Genomic DNA, 21,961 nt, shown 5'->3' with positions numbered 1-21,961 from the left:
ATAAAATATGCCTTATAATCAAAACCATGCAAGAGAAAAAAGATAAAAGAATTCAAAAAGAGAATGAAAAGACTATGTGGCAAAAGAAGTAGATATAAGATGTGAACAAATACGACAGTCTAAAACAAAGAGAAGTTGGTCAGTCAAAAAGAAACTACATATTGAGATGGCTGACATAAGCAGAAATAAAATATATATACAGATATAGAAACAGAGAATCTATATAAGGGGTGTTAGGGCTGTCCTTCAAGAAAAACATTAAGATAAAACATCACTCAATAAACTATATGACCATCTCAAGAAGTAACCATCCAGAGCAATAACCTGCAAATGTGGGCCCCATGGACAGTACTGAAGAATGGCAAAATATTCAAAGCTTAATAATGATTTTAAACTCAGTCTAACTAAATAGTAAAATAATGAAAGGGAGACCTCAGACTCTAATGTCAGTAAAATGTGTCAATTCTATGTTTATCTAACACAAAGTGTACCTATTGTCAGGACACGGCCTTTGTGTTTTACAGGATGGCATCATCAACATGAGAATTCTAGCTTTTAACAAGCACATTCTAGTGCTGAAATGGTTCTTTACTCTCTCAGAACATGATGACGGCAGTCATGAATATCAATAACTAGTTCTCCTTGATCCAATTTTATAGCTGAGAATCAATATGATTCTTCCAGTTTGGTTTTTGAGATGGATAGAGTATTTGAGAGAATTTACAAGTCAAATGGACACAGATACTCTAGTCTATTTGGAAGTGCTATTTCTTTTAGTAAATCAATACACTAACATTCTGGTTGATATATTAATTTCTTATTGGTGGGGCCGTGAGACTCACTTTTCTGTGTCAGATTACTATTGGGTGGGTCGACAAAAATGATGTTTCCTAAATGACAAAACTAAAAACTAGACTTTAGGTTGTGACAACACCAGCCAAGTGTCACCCACTGAAGACCTATCCTCAGTGGTTATTTGCCCCCCGCAGATAACATTTCTGTACACAATACACTGAATCAAATTAAATTAATACATACTTAAACACCAATGGAAAGGTAGAAGCAAACATATTAATAAAGCATGTTTCAGTTTGCACACTCTTCAGCACATCTGGTCAGTTTCACTTTAACTGTTTTTCTTTTTAACCTATATAAAAGCAATCTGAATGGCTTTTCAAAATTCCCACCAACATTCTTAACACACATTTTATTTAAAAATTGGTATATAAACTGTAGATACTCAAATTCATATATACTTTGCTGAAATAAAATGAAAAGCAAAGGATATTTTTTAAAATAACTATTTGGAATTCACAGAGGATTCCCAACAAGTTGGGACTGAACATAAATATACCAGGGTGCCAAAAAAAATACATCCACATTTTGAAAAATGTTGAGATGTTCGCCATAATCAGAAGTGCCTGAGCCATTGCCTTGCTAAGCTATGGAATGGCCATGTGCTCGCCCATGTGTTCTTTGACCTATGCCAAGCCATGTTTTCTTAAGCTTTGGTCCCCACCCCTCCCTTGGGGAGGTGAATTGCCTCTTTCTCTCTCTCTCTCTCTAATTTACTTTCTAAATAAACCATATTTTCTAATCTAACTTCTGTGTAATTCTTTGCATCTATTATGTGGCATTGGGTTGCACCCCAGACACCCACAATCCCGATGGGCCTGACCTAACATTCTGGAGGCCCCGCTGGGAGTGTGATCCTAACATTTTTGGGAGGTTCCACGAAGATTTGCCACACTTGCTTCTGAGTGACAGCCCCCTTTCCAATCTGTGAAAGGTGAATAATAAACTTTACTTTCTTCTATTTCTTGAAACAAAAGAAGTGTATGGGTGTTTATGGTAACCACTTTGAGTACCTTGTATAATTGCAGAAGCCACACATGACTTGTATTCATCTTTTCTTATCAGTACATATTGAGTATTACAATTTTAATATAATTTTTTCCTTTCTCAAGATGTATACTTTTTTTGGCACCCTCTGTGTATGTGTAAAACAAATCCTTAGACTTGCCTCCTTACTCACAAACAGAGCTATTACCTGGATTTCTATCAAGCTGGGAAGCCAATCTGGTATTCGAATGATCCACTCGTTTTGTGCTAAAGAAAATGAAATATTTTTAGAAATTTTCTTTGCATTTTAAAAATGTTTAATAATTAAGAGCGAGGGAGAAATTGTAGATATTCAAATCCACATTATGAAAATAACTGGAAACATCTGTGACTAATAGTGACAGCGCCTTGGCAGAACACTTGGGATTGGCTTGTTACTCGCATGCCTTCAACACACATCAACACATGCAGTGTGTGGAAAGACACCATGAGTGTACTATGGAAAAAAACTGACCAGGATGAAAAATGTATGCTGCATGTGGTCCTTAGAAAATCACAGAGGATGAAATATTCTTTAGAAGAGGAAGGCACACCTAATCATGCCCAGTGGTACAGTGTTCTTTAGAATAATGGTTCCCAGAATGTTCAGAACTCAAGACTCTTCCAGATTAAAACTATCTTCAAAATAATATTGAGCAGCTATGTGACTGTTTTCACTGTGCTGAGTTTGGGTTCTGAAATAAGAGTTTAAGAACTCCTGTCATAGAACACTATTTTGTGCTAAAAGTTGGCACAGAAGAAAATAATAAGATATAAATTAACACTGAAATTCACTAAAATGGGAAATACCATGCATGGTTTTAGACAAAGAACCAGAGTAAAAATTTCAAACCTACAAACTAGTTCATCGTTTAAAAGGTGAGAGTACAATTTTCACCTATTAAAGATGCCGATTTGTGACGTGTATAGAGAAGCCAGTCCTGAAAATGGTCAATCCATGTTTTAATACATATTAAAAGCCTTTAAAATGTTGATGCTCCATAACTCAATAATTCTCCTTTCAGAAATTCCCCCTTAAATAAAATGAAATTTGACATAAAATAAAAATTGGAGAGATCATATAGCTATCTAGATAAAACTGCTAGCCTAAAGAACTAAGTCTAAATGGAGAACAAACTTCATGCAAAGATTTTCTTTATAAACTTAACTTTGTGAAAAAACAGAAACCACCGATAAAACGTCTAGCTCTTAGAAATAGCCAGCTTTTTCTAAGAAAACTCTATAATATATCTCATTATGACAGTTACAGTGATATAACACTGTATGCATAAAGTTTCAGAGTATTGTTAATGTGAAATAGTTCCAATATCACTGAAAGAGAAAAGATTCCAAAATGAATATATTCAATCAAAACAATGTTTTAAGATACCTTATGAGTTTAAAAACCGATTTTTTAAAAAAGTGGAACCAACCGTGCTGCCCATCGAAAGAGGACTGAATAAAAAAAATGTGGTATATATACACAACAGAGTATTAGGCAGCCATAAAGAAGGACAAAATTATGAACTTCACAGTTCATAATTGTACTCCACATCTTTAAAATTAAAAAATAAACAAATAAATAAAATGAAAAGAACTTTTCCTCTGACTCTTCTATCTTTTATACAAGGGAGGGTCCAAAAATCCAAAATTTATTTATAAAAAATTGTGTATTCATTCTTACATGTTTAAACCTCAGTCACCTTCAAAATACTCTCTGTTTGATGCAATACACCTAGTGAGATGCTTTTTCCACTGCTCAAAACAGTTTTTGAACTCTTCAATGTAGATGCCTTTTAGTGCTGCTGTCATTTTTTGTTTCACTTCTTCCACATCGGCAAAAAGTTTCCCTTTGAGAACTTTTTTCATCCAGGAAAACAAAAAACATCACTCAGGATGAGACTGGGTGAATAGGGAGGGTGGGGCACGGGGCTCATGCCATTTTTGGTCAAAAACTGCTGAACATTCAGTGCAGTGTGGGCAGTGAGCTCATAAATCACTCATCATGAAATGAGCAAACATACTGAAAGAATCTCCAAAAAAAAAAAAAAAAAAATTCACTGAAGCCAATGACAGCCTTTCACAACAATGCTAGCTGGTACACGGATGCCTAGAATACTTACCTAGCAAGAGAAGGTTGTACTACAAGGTGCCCACCCTCCAAAAATATAATTCTGGTTTTTTTGGGTCCCCCCTCATATAATTTTCAAATTTTAAGGATATGTATAAATTTTTAGCAAAAGTAAGTATTTCAACACAACAAATTATGAACCACAGATAACCTCTAGTAATAATGCTGTCAAAAGTTTTTCCTAGGAAAAAAGACAAAGATTGTCTTTCAAGGCCAGGCCTGATAGCTCACACCTGTAATCCTAGCACTTTTAGAGGCTGAGGTGGGAGGATCATTTGAGGCCCAACACCAGCTGTGGTAACATAATGAGACTCCATCTCTGAAAATATAAATTAAAAAACATTACCTTTCCCATGTTTCATTCTACTCACTTATAGTCTCTCTCCCAGAACTTCACAGGTCGAACGTATGAAGTGATGAATATTGCACTTCCCAAAAAGGGGTTTAGTGGAGTAGAGAAGAAGGCTGACACAATAGCCTGAATAAACAACATGGCAGAATCTGCAGGAAAATTAGTTAAGGACACAAACAGTCATCTGAGCAAACACACAATCTCCCAGATACATTTAGATTACAGCATTAGGGAAATGAGACTCACCAGAAGAAAACACAAGAGGGTGTCATGGGCAACACAGTGGATACCAATAGCAAGACACAGTAAGGAAAATTCAGCTTGGCATGATGCTCTGAAGGGGGCCAAGTAAACATTTGCTAACATGTATTTGGTACAAATCCATATATCAATCCCAGTAGGAGATATAGGTTCAACTTTCCACAAAGCAAAAAAGTAAAATTTGTTGATACCATTAAGTCTGCATTTTCAACATCAATGTGGTCACTAAGCCTCACCACTATTTAGAAAACACTTCTAAGAAATGATGAGAAAATTCTGGACAGATACCTAATTACAATTCTATGATGTTTTGTATCTTCATTTATTAAAAAATAGTCCTAAACATATTTTGCATGCATTAAAGATTCCTGTACTTTAACATTCACATATGCAAACATAAAATTTTAAATGAGTACTACTTAATTACAAAACCTTGATACTTTTCTCATGTTCAGATGATCTGTGGGTCACAAATGTTAACACAAGTTAAACAATCCAAATCAGTAGTGGTGTAGACTCAAAAGACTGTGAATTTTTGATAATATATTATACAGTAAGGTATATTCTATGCCTATAAACCGATATTTTTATCAAGGATATCACTGTCCATTTGTACAAAACTTTCATTAGAAGGATACGGGGCACGGCAAAGGGCTGAGCAAAAGCATGGAAGGCGGAGCCCCATGTGATCTGCCACGGTGCAATGTAAGTGTACACGAATTGTAGCTTGTGAAGGAGTTCCCAAAGCTGTCAGAGGAAAAGACCATCAGCACAAAATTTGTGAGATATTTGAATTAGAAAATGAAAATCCTATAAAATATATTTTCTTCCTATTAGGGAAATGGCTTTGAAATTATTTTCATTTGCATATAAATACAGAAACTGCCTAAACACCCTACTTACTTCTCAATATTTAAGACACTATTTTTAAGCAGATTTGTGTTTCATCTGTCTATGCCCTCTACTGGCCATATCACTGCTACTACAAACAAAATACAGAAAGGTACGGGAAACACAAAACAACTGTCCTTGAAAAACAAAACAAAAACAAGATGTCTATAAAGCTTAAGTAATATATACTTACTTTAACCTAAGACACATTTTCCCCAAATTTTAGTGCTTTGGAAACTGGGTATGTTTTAAATGGAATGTCAAAAAGAATGTGAAAAGAGCAGTTGTAATTCAGTTGTCATTGCCTGTCTGCAGAGGAACTTAGTTGTGTGTACTAGGCATCTAATCACAGTCTCAACTATTGTCAGTGGAAACACAATACAAATTCAATCTTATGTAAGGTTGGATCTGTCACTGCTGAGCATATCTTCAATGCTAAAGCTGCTGTGCTTGGAGAACGCCTCTGCCTGGCAGGTGCCACCAAGCCCAAATCTCAAGACAGATCACAGAATCTTAACAGCAGGAAGTTCTGACCAGTTCAGTGCCATGACTAGGCAATAAACACCTCACCCTTCAATATACTTTATCTAATTTACAGATTAACTTACTTAAGTTTAAATGAGTTTAATAAGTTTAAAACAGAAATCACAATTTCAACCAGTTAGAAAATGCAGATAAGCCTGGGCAACACAGTGAGACTCCACCCCTACAAAAAATGAAAAATAAGAAAATTAGCTGAATGTGGTGGCATGCACCTGCCAACCCAGCTGAACTCAGGAGGCTAAGGCTGGAGGATTGCTTGAGCCCAGGAGATCAAGACTGTTTTGAGTTATGATTGTGCCACTACACCCCAGTCTGAGCGACGGAGTAGGACCTATCTAAAAAAAGAAAGAAAGAAAAGAAAAGAAAGAAAGAAAATGCAGATAAACTCCAGTATTCTTTGCCATGACTTAAAATCACACTGACAGTCCTCAGTGGTAGCATGGTCAGGATCACGATCAGTGAAAGCAGCATGGGTGTCATTCTGGTGACACTACAACTACTTAAAAGCAGTGACTCAAAACTTTTCAGATTCTAAATGTAAAATACAATGTACTCAAATTCTGACTATAATATTTTAAAAAAGAATATGCAGTTAAAGAAGCAAGTGACTGATAGGTTATGATATTTTTGTATACATTTTTCTTGAAAGGTTATTAAATCTTACAATAATATCTTAGAATAATGAATATATCCAAAGAAATTCCTTGAGTATTCCTTGCTTATTACAACTTCTAGGTTCTATCTACTGACCAATTTAAATGCAAACTCCTTTAGGGGAAAGCTTTCTCTGCTTTGTTCATTGATATAGCCTAAACATCTAGAACACTTCTGGAAAATGCCACGCTCTCAAAAAAAATATTTAACAAAGGAAAGTATTAAGAAAATCCAAATGAGTGCAGCGTTAAGTGCAGCAACTGTTTTTCAAAGATTGTTTAAATTACATTTTACTTCAACTTTCACTTTCTTCTAACCAGTATCAGAAGATGAAATACAATTTTCAATCTAAATATTTAAATGTGCGAGAAAACACATGCCTCTTTATACAAACAATCCTCTGATTAACTTTCTGGCTTCCCCCTTTGGTTACTAACTATGCTCACTAGAAGAGAAAGTAAATGATGAAAATGCATGCAGATTGGCAGTTGAACAAACATAATATTGAAATAATTTAGAAGCTACTGTTCATAATACTGACAGTGCCTATTAATAAAACCTTGTTCGGATTACTGGCTTTTCATTTTCAATGTTCCCCTCTTACACGTGCTCACACCTGCATTACTGCCACAATCTCTCAAGTTGTTCTCTGTACCTTTAAGTCCTCTCTTCCCCAAATGATCCCAAATAGTATAACCAGGCTACCTTTCCTAAAATTGGACTTGTATTGTGTTTTATACCTGTTCCTTTGCTTCAGTTCTCTTTTACCTATCAAATGGGATAATATACAACCAAGTCCTTTGTATGTGGTCAGTGCTAACATGAAATCTAACTGCTATATAATTTACAAATAATCTCACTGTACAGCCTCTTTCATTTAGAAAGGTAGTGTGGTTCAGCAAAAAGTTCCTTGGATTAGGAGGCAGAAGACCCATGTTTCACTCTCTCATTTGTAAAAAGCCTAAGAGCATCTATCTTATAGGTGAAGAACAAATGTAGAAGCATTCTGTAAAGCTCAGCATGTTCTGCGAACGTCCCGCCAAGCTCGTGTCTGACTGTTCCCAGCCTCCTGTTAGCACCAGTCATCTTCACTGGGCTTCCAGGTGATTATCCCCAGTGAGAATTTGCTTCCTCTAGTTCTCTGGCAGTCCAGAGCACAACTCAATTCTTACCACTTCTATTTCTAAAACTGTTCAAAACCATATCCAATTTGAGAGATTCTATTTATTAAAAATATATATATTTAATATTCCTTTAATTTTCCCATATAACTTAGTCTTATCTTCCTAGCTATAGCACAAAATGTAAAGGTATTCATAAAACTATGAATCACAGTGACTATCTTTGTTTAGGGATTCTAATATGCTCCTACTTAACTGGTTGATTAAAGACAGGTATTATTTAATTAAAAGATCATAGTCAAATGAAACATAAGCATAATCATCACTAAATCACATATCGCTTAGGGAAATATTCCTTTTGGTGATAAATTACCTTGTTGAAGAGGATGGACATGAAGAAGAGATCCAATAGCATGGTCTCTGAAAAGGCTCCATAGTCAAATTTGAAAAAGAGCACAGTAAAGATGATGGTGATATACTGGTATGTGGGACTGCTAAAAGAGGAGCGTAGCAATTTCAGACCAGCAATGGTTATCATTAAAGCACCTAACCTAGGACACAAAGAAAGCACGAGTCATGAGCTCATGACTGAAAAACCTGGCAAGTTTACTAATCTAAAAAATAAAAATCACATTTACTTTACTAAGCTTACTATATATTGATCAAATATAAGCTTCTAAAAATGATCAAAATAGCTAAGCAAATCACATCCTGAAAGAATCTGACTAGAGTAATATTCCATTTTAATAGTATTTATTATGATTCTTATCCTTTGTATGAATAAGCATGTTTAAAAAGTAAACAGTATTGTAATTCTGACATTTAATTTTCTAGTCTCTCAATGTTTCCACTGCTTTAACATTAACTGTATTTAGCATGTGAAAAACCTGTATTAGCGCTTACTCAACAACAGGTACTTACTCTAGTGGGCAGGTCTATCAGATGACCATGGAGGCAACTGACCATCTGTACAGTATAATTTACAAAGGGCATCAAAATAGGTACCTCCCAAGCTTGCCATCTAATATTAAAAGTTAATCTTATTTAATAAATGTCCTCTCATAAAATATTGGTTGACATGAGCTGTCTGCAGTAGTAAATATGCCAATAGCAGAACTAGATATTTTAAAAAGGAAAATGAAAGACAAGCTATCACCTGAACTTTTAATCTCAAGTGCCTTACACCAAAGAGACACTAAATGACTAGATAACATTTGATCAGTAACTGAAGACATTTCCCAGCAGGCAGACTTAGATGAGAGGACTGCTGTACTTACTCTATGTTCAGTTTCTTTGGACTAGCAATTGTCTCTGCACTGCTGCTAAGTTCATTGAGAACAATCAGTGGATAGATGATATTCTTCTCCACAAAAAGAAGCCACACGTGAAGTTTCTCAAACCACATCACAGTGGCTGCATCTAACAAGGCAAGATGAGTCAAGAAAACCATATGTCATCTAATGTATTAAAGTATTTGGCAATGTGATGAAAAAGAAGAATCTTGCAACTCAAATTTAGTTCTATACTATAAAAATGTAAAAAAAAAACCACCCAGTATTTTAATCAACTGTCACCTTCTATGAGCTCTCAGGTACTTATAAATTTGCAACTTAGACATGACTTACATTTAGGTGAGTTTCATTTTAAACTTTAATTCTTGAAACCTTGATTTTTAAACATAATTTTTTCTCATTTATGCTTATAACTTGTGGAGAAAAAATTATTAAAGACTATTAGACTGCTCCCCCCCAGAATAAATGATCTATTGAATAATCTGTTTTTAAAATGCTAAGCTACATATAACACGCACACATAAGATATACTATCTCAGAAGAGATATAAAAATATGATTTGAATTTACACACTTCATATTTTCACTGCCAGTAATATTTTTTTCCAATAATTTAATATTATTTTATTGGGGAAAGTATCTAGGATAAACTCAAAGATTTAAGACATAGTTCTTCAGTTATCTGAAAACAATATCTGGCTTTAAGAAGTTCTCTCATGAGTAATATTTTTTCTTTCAGTTAAAAAAATGTTATGCTGATTAAAAACTTGTAAGAATTTATATTAAATTTTCTAAGATCAAATATAAAGGGAAAATATGATCAATGATTTATTTTAAAGAAAATTAGTGATCTTTAAAACAAGTTAGATTATTTGCCATCATTTATACTTATATGAAAGCAATAACAATAGCTCGTCATAAAAAATTCTGAGTTATTTTACTAACAGGAAAAATGGGCCAGTAGACTCATATAATTTCATGTCATCTCTCCTTATTAAAAAAGCACGTATTTCATAAAAGGTTCACACAGAGCTATTACTGTAAGCCTATAAATTGCTGTTTAATTATCCCTCCAAAATTAAACTGGTGATCAAAATTACATGATACTATGATACTTTAATCAATTTCACTAAAAGGCTTTGATAATGTAGAGTCAAGTTTGTTACAGAAAGTTCTGAAGGTTTCAGAGTTCTCTAAAAAAGTTAATTCATCTTGAAACAGTTGAGTAATTTACCCTCTTTATTATATTCATTAATACAAAAGTTTGAGGAAAAATATTTAATTATTGGTATATAATAAATGATAACATAGGTATGGAATTTATTATTCTTCTAAAATGAGGAAGTACAGTATATTACAGGTAACAAGGCCAGTGAATAAGAATAGGACAACAGGACAGATAAGTCAGGAATTATAACGGCAAGGAAGAAGTTTGGCAAGTGGACTGGCCTTCTATCTCTTTTTATACTGGCCATTTTATACTTTATCCCAAATCTTAACTAAAAATAGCAATTAAAAATATTTTTAACTTCTTTACACTTTATCAATTCTATTATGCTCCTCTCTGGTAGGACAAAGTGTCTCTGGTGGAAACAGGAACAAGAAACTTTATTTACTCCCGATGGTATAAGTTAAAAATATTTCAAATAAAGGCCTTATAGAAGACTGGGTTGCCTTTCTATGGCACGGAAAACTGACTGCAGGGAGAGTTGGGACAGGAAGAAAAAGTCACAGACACACACAAGAAGATTCATCAGTGAGAAGTCTGTGAAGAACAACTCAGAGAAGGATGAAGTAAGTTTTTTTTGTAGAAAGTTGGCATTGTAGCACTGATACCACTTCAGCTATAATTAAAGCAGCCAGTGAGAGATTCAACATGTTAACAGCTTCAAAACAAAGCAAAAGAAACACATGCCAAAGTGTTCCTAGACGATACTTAACTAAGTCATCTATTGGCACAGTAAAGGGAAAGGGGACAATATCGAAAGGAAGAGGGCTATAAAATACTTACTTCGAACTTCATACTGATTATACTCTAGAGTCTTGAGCAGAGGGTGAGAGAAACAGTGCCATGGTAGCTGTTTTCTAACTTGAGGCAGCACATAATGGGTTACAAAACCCACAAAGCCAACCAATGCATATAACACATACTTGAGAGCAGGCTAAAAAAAAAAGTTGAGAAAATTAGGAGTGACTGTTGAGACTCACAGTAGAACTTCTAATCTGTCAGTCAATTTTCCACTTGATGAATAGAGAAGAATGAAGTCAATTCTAGAACTGAAGAACTAAACATTTTTCTACAGTTAACATTTCTATATTATGCAGTTTTTAAAAACATTCATGAAAGGTAGCGACTGTTCATATATCACAAATTCTTTAAAATGTGTTAACTACTTTCTCTGGTGTCTCACATTATTGTTAACAAGAGGGTGGCCTGAGTTGTATTGCCTACCAGGACAAGAACACTCTTCATGACATTCAGAGCAATGTATTAAATTGTTTTAGGTAGCAGAGATAAAGGACATGGGTCGAGGCAGGGGTCACATGGAGCAGTTGGCCATATGCACTGGTTTGCAGTACATGGCTCAGCACACGACTGTGCATCTTACCCCCGGTATGAAGACCCTGACGCTCTGGAGCTGACTGCCTTGATCAGTATCATCCGTGACCATCACCAACCTACTCATCACTGCCAGCAAGAACCCAGCCCCCTCCCCTACCACCCCTTGTGCTTCCCAAAAGGGCCATGTGCTCCTTCCAGGAGAGCATCACCAATGATGCTCTAGGTCTAGAAGCTTGACACACACTTGTGCAAGTCCACATGGCAGAGAACATTTATTTATGAACATGAAGGTTGTGGCAAAGCCTTCGCCAGGGAATAGCACTTGAGTTGACACATCCGTATTCATACTGCAGAAAAGTCATTTGTCAGAAGGATAGAAATGCACCCTAAAATTTATCTTCCTTGCTACCACCAACACCCAAGCACAATGACTAGGAAGCCCAAGGACAAGTCTGTCCAGACCCAACACTGCCGGCCCCATGGATGCTAACCAACAGCTTAAAGATTGGCATATTCAACCCACTGTAGTCATCCATCACTGGTGCCTGAGACCTCCCTCCCCGCCACCTGGCATCCCTGTCCACAGCAAAGCCTCACCACAGCCTCTGTTAACAAGCACAGCTTAAACCACTGAGGGACTCACAGACACCACTAACACCAATTACAGCTGAAGAAATCATGGGGAGACTACACTACTGCGTACACCCAGAATCAAAGCCAACACACCCTAGTTGTTTCTTATATCCATAAGAAACAGTCTTTCCCTCTAAAACCCAATTCATAAAATTGAAAAAAGTGATTGTTACACCAGATGCACAGAAGTCAACTAAACAACACCAGGAACATTAAAAAGCAAGAAAACAGGAGACTTCCAAAGGAACATAATAATCATCCAGTAACAGATATCAAAAAAGAAAATCTATGAAATGTCTGAAAAATAATTCAAAAGAAAGATAACAAGAAAACTCAGTGAAGATACAAGATAACATACATAAATAATACAAAGAAATCCAAAAAATAATTCATGATCTAAATGAGAAATCCAACAGAGATAGATTTCCTTAAACTCTAGAACTAAAGAATTCAATGAATGAAGTAAATAAAAAATTAAGACCTTCAATAACAGATTAGATCAAGAAAAAATTATTTCTAAACCTGAAGACAGGTCTAAAAAAACAAAAAACACTCAGACAAAAATAAAAAGAAACAAAAAAAGAATAAAGAAAGTCTACATGACATATATGACACCATAAAATGACCAAATATCCAAATTTTGGGACTTCCAAAAGAAGAAGAAATGAGCAGTGGCATAGAAAGTCGATTTAATAAGATAATAGCTGAAAATTTCCCAAGTCTTGCAGAAGATATATCCATTCAGATACAGAAACCTCAATGATTCCCAAATACATTCACCTAAAAGGCCTTCTCCAAGGTACATTGCAATCATACTGTCAAAAGTCAGAGACAAAAATAGAATTCTAATAACAGCAAGAGAAAACAGTCAAGTTCCGTACAAGGAAATCCCCATCAGACTGAAATTTCACAAGTCAGGACAGATGGGGTGATGTATTCAAAGTGCCGGGGAGAGGGAAAACTTCCAACTAAAACTACTATACCCAGAAAAGCTATTCTTCAGAAATGAAGTTTGCTTTTTCTGACAAGCAAACCCTGAGGAAATTCCTTGCTGCTAGACTGGCCCTAAATTATTAAGGCACTGCTATAATTGAAAGCAGAAGGATGACAGCTATCATTATGAAAATACATGAAAGGATAAAACACACTGGTAAAGCAGATAGACAAATGATAAAAAAAAATTAATGTTATCACTACAAAAATAACCCACCAAATCAAAAAGGTAAATAACAAAAGGCAAAGGAATAAAATATATACAAAACATTCAGAAAACAATTAACAAAATGACATGAGCAAGCCCTTAGCTATCAGTAACAATCTTGAAGGTAAGCAGTTTAAATTCCCCAGTTAAAAGATATTGACTGTCCAGTGTGTATCCTGATGTCTAAATAGATATATAACATATACTAGCTGATTTTAGACTTTTTTAAAAGACCAACTATATGCTGCTTACAGGAAGCAAACTTCACACACACATAAACTGAAAGTTAAAAAATAAAAAAAAATATTCCATGCAAACAAAAACCAAAATGGGCTTTAAGCCAATAAACATAAAAAGAGAAAAAGAGGGTCAATATATAATAATAAAGAGTCCAACTTAGAAAGGGGATATAAAAATTTTAAATATGTATGCACAGGAGCACCCAGGCATATAAGGCCAAAATTAAAGCTAAAGAGAGAGATAGACCCCAATATGATAATAGTTGGGAATGTGAACACCACAATTTCAGTCCTAGAAAGATTTTCTAAACAGAAAATCAACAAAGAAACATTGGGCTTAGTCTGCTCTAGAGAACAAATGGACCTAGCCGACATTTACAGAACATCAATTTCACCCAGCAGCTGCAGGATATACAGTCTTCCCAAGAGAATATGGAACACTCTCCAAGGATAAACAATATGTTAGGCCACAAAATAAGTCTCAACAAATTCTTCAAAATCAAATTCATATCAAGTATCTTTTCAATCACAATAAAATGAAACTAGAAATACAAAACAAGACCAACTTTGGAAACTGTACAGTCACATAAAAGTTAGACAATATGCTCCTAAAGAAATACTGGGTGAATGAAGAAATTAAAAAGAAAATTTAAAAACTTCTTGAAATAAATGAAAGTACAACATACCAAAACCTATGGAATACAAAAAAAATCAGTGCTAAGTGGAAGTTTATAGTAATAAATGCCTACACCTTTCTCGATTGCCTGGAATACTTTCAATAGGATTGGTATCAGCTCCTCCTTGTATGTTTTGTAGAATTCTGCTGGAAAGTCATCTGATTCAAATAGTTTTGTAGATAGTTTTCTTATGACATAGTCAATTTCCTGGGTTGTTACTGGTCTAGTCAGAGTCTCAATTTCCTCTTGTTTCAACCTGAGGAGGTTGCATGATGTCAGAAAGTCCTCCATTTCATTTAGGTTTTCAAGTTTGTTTCCATACAGGTGTACATAGTAATCTCTGATAATCTTTTGTATTTCTTTGGGGTCAGTTGTGACTTCATCTTTTGCATTTTTGATTGTGTTTATTTGGGCTTTTTCTTTCTTTTTCTTTGTCAGTCCAGCTAGGGGTCCATCAATCTTGTTTATCCTTTTAAAGAACCTGCTTTTGGTTTCATTGATTTTTCTTATCTTCTATGTCCCGAATTTGGGCTTTTATTTTGGTGATCTGGAGTCTTCTGCTCAAGTTAGGGTTTGGTGGTCTTGCTTTTCTAGATTCCTCAGGTGATTTGTTAGGCTGTTAACTTGTGATCTTTCCATTTTCTTCATGTGTGTTCGTAAAGATATGAATTCCCCTCTTAGCACTGCCTTCATGGCATCTCAGAGATTTTGGTAAGATGCTTTTTTGTCTTCATTTGTTTCCAGGTATCTTTTAATTTCTGTTTCAATTTCCATGTTGACCTAGGAGTTGTTTAGCATCATGCTGTTTAGAGTTCATGTCTTTGTGGGTTTTGGGGTAACTTTGTTGGTGTTGATATTTATTTTTATTCCACTGTGGTCCAACCACTGGGGAGAGGAGAACCTATTTAGCAAATGGTGCTGGGAAAATTGGCTGACTTCATGCAGAAGATTTAAACAAGACCCCTACCTATCACCATACACAAAAAATCAATGCAAAATGGATCAAAGATTTAAATGTAAAACCTCAAACCATAAGAACCTTAGAAAATGCAGAAGACACCCTTATGGAAACTGGACTAGCAACCAATTCCTAATCAAAACCCCAAGTGCCCATGCCATAAGAGATAAGATAGACAAGTGGAACCTTATCAAACTGACAAGCTTCTGCAAAGCCAAAGAAACCATTAGGAGAGCGGGGCGACAGCCCACAAACTGGGGAAAAAATATTTCTAAAACATTTTCCAACTTTGTATATCTGACAAAGGTCTAACATTTAGGATCTACAAGGAACTCAAATGTGCTGAAAAGAAAAAAACAGCCCCATTACAAAGGGGGCAAAAGATATAAATAGACACTTCTCAAAAGAAGACATAAGAGCAGTCAACAGATACATGAAAAAATGCTCAGCCTCATTAGTCATCAAAGAAATGCAAATTAAAACTACACTGAGATACCAACCTAACTCCAGTTAGGATGGCCATCATCAATAACTCAAAAACAACAGATGCTGGAGAGGATGCAGCTAAAAGGGCACACTGTTGGTGGGAGTGTAAACTAGTACAAGCTCTGTGGAAAACAGTCTTGCAATTCCTAAAAGATCTAAGAATTGACCTCCCATACAACCCTGTAATTCCCCTACTGAGGAATATACCTGGAGGAACTCAAATCACTCTATGAAAAAGACACCTGCCCACATATGTTTATTGCAGCATTATTCACAATAGCAAAAACATGGAACCAACTGTGCTGCCCATCAAAAGAGGTCTGGGAAAAAATGTGGTACATATTCATGATGGAATATTACACAGCCATAAAGAAAGATAAACTTACAAACTTCATAGCAACTTGGATGTACTTAGAGTCTATAATACTGAGTTATCTATCACAGAAGCAACCAAGTATCACATGTTCTCACTCATAAGTGGACCTTGAACAACTATCATAATACTATAAGAAAGGAATTGGCAGTAGTGAGAAACTGCCAGGGGAGGGTGGGGGCAGGATTGGCAGTAGTGGGAAACTGCCAGGGGGAGGGCTAGGGCAGGATTGGCAGTAGTGGGAAACTGCCAGGGGAGTGGGAGGGAGGGGGCACATCTCATCAATAAGGGTACCTGCATAAAGAACATTTGTATACCTAACCCTGAATTGTACCCCACATATTCAAAATAAAAAATAAATGCCTACATAAAAAATGTAGAAAGAGTTCATATAAACAATTTAATGAAACACCTCAAGGAACCAGAAAATCAAGAACACACAAAACCCCAAATTAGTAGAAGGAAAAAACAATATATATCACAGCAGAACTAAATGAAATAAAGTCTTAAAAAAAATACAAAGGATCAACAAAATAATCACATTAAAAAGTGAGAAGGATCTGAACAGATATTTCTTAAAATAAGACATACAAATGGCCAATCTGAAAAAATATCTTCAACATCACTAATCATCAGGGAAATGCAAATTCAAGCCACAATAAAATGTCATTTCACTCCAGTTAAAATGGATGTCACTAAAAAGAAAAAAAATAACAAATGCTGGCAAGGATGCCGAGAAAACTCTTATATGAGGAGGGACCTCCCCGCCAAAAACCTGAAATTATCTTTTGGAGGGTGGGACCCTTGTAGTACACTTGGAATTTACTCCTCCAGATCAAATGGTCAGCCAAACTTTTTATCTGGAAGTTTTGAGAAGGTTGTGCCACGATTTAAAGCTGTGGCAAACAGGTGACTGGTTCTTCCACCATGATAATACATCTGCTCGCATCAAGGGCAGCAGTTTTTGAATGCAAAGGAAAACATTTTGCTGATGTGGAAGAGGTGAAACAAAAAATGGCAGAAGCATTAAAAGACATCAATGGATGAGCTCAAAAACTGTTTTGAGCAATAGAAAAAGTCTTGATAGGTATATTGCATCAAACGAAGAGTACGTTGAAGGTGACTGAAGTTTAAATAAGCAAGAATAAGCACACAATTTTTATAAATAAGTTCTGGGTGTTTTTTTTTTTTTTTTGGTCTCTCCCTCATTCATTGTTGATGGGAATGTAAATTAGTATAGTCATTATGGAAAACGGTATTGCGGTTTCTCAAAAATCTAAAACTTGAACTGTCATATAATCCAGCAATTCCACTATCAGGTATTTATCCAAAGGAAAGGAATCAGTATATCAAAGGGATATCTGCACCTCATGTTTACTACAACACTATTCACAACAGCCAAGATACAAAATCAACCTAATTGTCCATCAATAGATGAATAAATTTAAAAAATGTGGTATAAACAATGGAATACTATTCAGCTATAAAAAAGAATGCAATCCTGTCATTTGCAGCAACATGGATGAAATTGGAGGTAATTATATGAAGTGAAATAAGTCAGGCAAAGAAAGACAAATATCACATGTTCTCACTTATGTGGGGGAGCCAAAAGTGCATCTTGGATGTAGAGAGCAGAATAATAGATACTGGAGCCTGGGAAGTAGACAGGTGGGGATAGGAGAAGACAGACTGGTTAATGGGTATAAACATACTGTCAGAAGGATAAGTTATAGTGTTCAATAGCACAGTGGGATGACTATAGGTAACAATAATTTATTTTATATTTCAAAATAGCTAGAAGATTTGAAATGCTCTCAGTACAAATTGAAGAGAGGGATACCCTAGATACCCTAATTTGATCATTACAAATTGTATGAATATATCAAAATATCACATGTATACCATAAGTATGTACAATTATGTATCAATAATTTTTAAAAAATAAAAAATGTTTAAAAAGGACACTGCTAAGTAAACTAAGCCTCAGAGATGCAAAGAACACAATGAGAATAAAGCCTCTTTTGTGTCTTTGCATGGTATGTTACCAAATGAGAATTCTCCTGTGTAAAAAAATTCCCAAAAGATAGACTCGAGTACCATCTCTTCAAGTGTTTAAATTAAGTCATACACGTGGAATCTCTGGAGCCTCATGGACGTGAGAGAGCCTCCATCTGTGCCCTTGAGACTGGACCTTACTTGGTTTGCAAGTGTTCAGAAATTAATAGTTCAAATTGGAAGAGAAAAAAAACAGGCAAAAATGTTAAGTGAAATTAAATAATTAAGCCTTTGCTTCTGGATACATGGAGTAACAGAGATTTACCCTTCAACATGAAACAACAAAAACAGAATAAAATATATGACTCAACGGCGTGCAACAGATGAGACATAAAGAAATAAGCTGTGAACCCTGAAGAAAAGGGAAACAGTGAGGTGAGCATGAGGACTGCACTCATGGGGTGGAGTCTCCAGACAACGTAGGGAGGGAGTATCCACGTCAGGCTGCATGCGCTGTGGGAAAGCGATGGAGCTGAAAGACTATAAAGACCAAGTGGTTGGAGTTCTCTGAAAGAGATGGTGGCCAAAGAGAAAACGGCTCAGGAGAGAACTCTGGAGACATGCCAAGGGCCTGTGAGTGTGCAGGGAAATACAACCAGGCATGAGTGGGAGGAGCCCCAGGAGGCCAGAGAAGGAGGTCAAGGAAGGGTTAGAGAGGGGCATCTGCACTCCCACAGTGAGCCTGGGAAAGCTCAAGATTCACAGGGGACAGGGTTAAAGTACTGAAAAGGATATTGTCTAAGGAGAGGGAGGTGTTAACTGTGAACTAAACATGGCTCTTGTTCCACCTCAGCAATCTTAAAAGAGAGACAACAAAGGATCCAACTATTAATAAGTAACTTAGACGCACACCATAACAAACTTCAAGAACATTTCAAGAAATCAAAAAATACATACACAACTAACAAGGCAAAACTTATACTGCTTGGTACTCCATCAAAATTTACCAAGAACACACAAAATCAAAAAACAACAACCCATAGTGAGAAAAAAAAAAATCGGTGAGTACCAATCCATTAAGTGACACAGATGCTAGAATTAGTGGACATGGACATTAAGAGTTACAACTGAATTCCATATGTTTGAAAAGTTAAGTAGAGGCATGGGAGATATTTTTTAAAAGACCTAAGTCAGACTCTAAAGATGAAAATGATAAGTTCTGAGATAAAAAATGCAATGAATGAAATATATGGTGGATTATACATTGCAGAAGAAAAGGATAGTGAACTTAACGACTCATCATAAACCAGAAACTCTTCAAAATGTAACAAAACACACAAAAAACAGTTAAAATGAACAGAGTGTCAGTTACTATAGGACACTTCAGAAGGCCAGAGATATTCATAATCGGGGTCCACAATTATAAGGTGGGGAAGGGGTGGGGAGGAAGAGGAGGGAAGAGAAGCATCAAAAGCCATAATGGACATAATTTTCCACATTTAATGAAGACAACAGACCACAGATTCAAAGAACCTCAAGCATAAAAACATGAAGGAAAGTACGTGAAGGTATATCATAAACTACTCAAAACTAGTGATAAAAATAAAATCCTACAAGCAGCAGAGAAAAAAGATGAGCTCCCCACCAGAAGAGTAGAGATACTTCCATGTGCAAGTAAGAAAGCCAGGGAACAACAACACCTTAGGTACTACAAGAAAAAAATTGTCACCATAGAACGTTAGATCCAATGAAGCATCGTCCAATACCAATGGTGAAATAAGGACTTCTTCTAAGATACAAAAACCTGAAAAAAACTGTAGATTCACACTATAAGAAATGTGCTAGGAAATCCTTCAGTAGAAGGAAAAAGACATCACATGGAAACATGGGTCAACACAAAAGAACGTAGGCAACAAACACAGTGATTCCATGGACTACGAATGAGACAAACTGCTTGAGGAGCCTCGCCCACACCTGATGCTGACTAGATGATAAGGCTCTAGAACTCCTGCTTTCCTTTGTAATGAGAGTTCCTGGGGCTTAGGAGGGAGATGCTCATTTTGCCTACGGGAGGGGTGTGAATCATGGCAGCCAGAGGGTGGACTGCCGAAGTTGGCCTCCAAAAATGGTACCAATGATCCTGGGCTCCTGGCATTCAAAGCAGTGTATATCTCCTTACCACAACGGACCTGTGTCCAACAAAATATGGACGAAGTGGTAGCATGACATTTCCAATATCAGATGAAGAATACAGCTTCTGTCTTGGGCTTTCTCCCTCAAGGATCACTTGCTCTGGGGGAAACAAGCTACCATTTTGTGAGGACACCCAGGCAGCCTGTGATAAGGGCCACATGGAGCGAAACTGAAGGCTGCACACAATGAACCTCATATGACTGCAGCATCACGGAAGATACTGAGCTAGAAGCAGCCAGCTAAGCCACTCCCAGATTCACAGCACAGAGAAATCATGACAAAGTAGTATTTGTTGAAAAACATCAAACAAACCGTCATGTATTTCAGCAATATGGACAAACGTTACAATCAAACCAAAAATAAGCCCACACAAATGTATAATCACGAGACATTTAATGACAGGATTTGCTCTGAGAAATATGTTGCTAGGCAATTTTATCACTGTGCAAACATCAGAGAACACTTACACAAACTTAAGAGGCACAGCCCACTATACACCTAGGCCATAGGGCAGAGTCAATTGCTCCTGGCTACACACCTGCACAGCATGTTACTGTACCAAATACTGCAGGCAACTATAACACAATGCTAAGCATTTATGTATCTAAATATTTCTAAATATAGAAAAGGTACAGTAAAAATGTGGTATAAAATTTTTTTCAATGATCGACTTGTATAGGGCAGCTTCATTATAATCTTATGGCACCAAAATTGTAAACTCAGTCTGTCACTGACTAGAATGCTGTTATGCAGTACAAGACTGGACTTTCCCCAACTAAACGAACAAAATGATGTCTTACCTGGAGTACTGTGAAGACTGTGCTTACATGAATAGCAAAATACAGCACACCAATTACAATGCATACTACTAGGTCAGACTGTAGACGCTCACTCTGTGCAACAAAAAAAGAATTATTAAACAATTACGTAAAAATTTTTAAAAATTTTTTCTCTATTCACAGTTTGCAAAGTTTAAGAAATCATTTTTGCCTGGCTAGTTCAGTCGATAGTAAAGAAAAAATAATAATAATTTTTCACTGATACTCTCTATACTTCTAAATATTTCTTACACGCAATAATTAGTTACACTAAATCTTATTTTCTTCCTCAACTTCCTCATAGTTTTGTTTTGACACTATAAAACCAAGGAAACTAAATAACTTATCTAGTTCTGCATGCTGTATAGCATATCACAATGAAGTCTTTTACAAATGAAATTTTATTCCTTCATTGATCTGTTTTACTTTTATACAGAAAGAAAGAAAATAAGCTACCTTAAGTTATCATATCTTTTTTTTTTGGACCGAGTCTCACTGTGTTGCCTAGGCTGGAATGCAGTATTCACAGGTGCGATCATGGTGCACTGCAGTCCAGAACTCCAGAGCTCAAGAGGTTCTTCAGCCTCAGAATCCTGAGAGGCTGAGATTATAGGCACATACTACCACACTCAGTCACAGGGTGATTTATAGGGATAGCCCTTTGGAGAAGTTATATTTTCACTGGTCTTTTGACATACTG

The 21,961-nt window shown here is 35.9% G+C and overlaps 1 protein-coding gene across 1 annotated transcript in view; it reads right to left on the bottom strand.

Annotated features, from left to right (window-relative positions):
- PCNX1 (pecanex homolog 1) overlaps positions 1-21,961 on the bottom strand; it is a 141,743-nt gene that overhangs the window by 35,364 nt on the left and 84,418 nt on the right. The window contains exons 18-24 of the mRNA XM_021711439.1: positions 21,244-21,336; positions 11,137-11,287; positions 9,112-9,253; positions 8,208-8,385; positions 5,264-5,372; positions 4,384-4,513; positions 2,051-2,109 (exon numbers count right to left, since the gene is read on the bottom strand). Of these exons, the coding sequence (XP_021567114.1) occupies positions 2,051-2,109; positions 4,384-4,513; positions 5,264-5,372; positions 8,208-8,385; positions 9,112-9,253; positions 11,137-11,287; positions 21,244-21,336 (862 nt within the window). The remainder of the gene's footprint in view (positions 1-2,050; positions 2,110-4,383; positions 4,514-5,263; positions 5,373-8,207; positions 8,386-9,111; positions 9,254-11,136; positions 11,288-21,243; positions 21,337-21,961) is intronic.

This window comes from Carlito syrichta, unplaced genomic scaffold (genome assembly GCF_000164805.1).
Source record: "Carlito syrichta isolate Samal-C Ts95f unplaced genomic scaffold, Tarsius_syrichta-2.0.1 Scaffold302298, whole genome shotgun sequence".
Classification (NCBI taxonomy): domain Eukaryota; kingdom Metazoa; phylum Chordata; class Mammalia; order Primates; family Tarsiidae; genus Carlito; species Carlito syrichta.
This window is presented reverse-complemented; position numbering and strand designations above follow the sequence as displayed.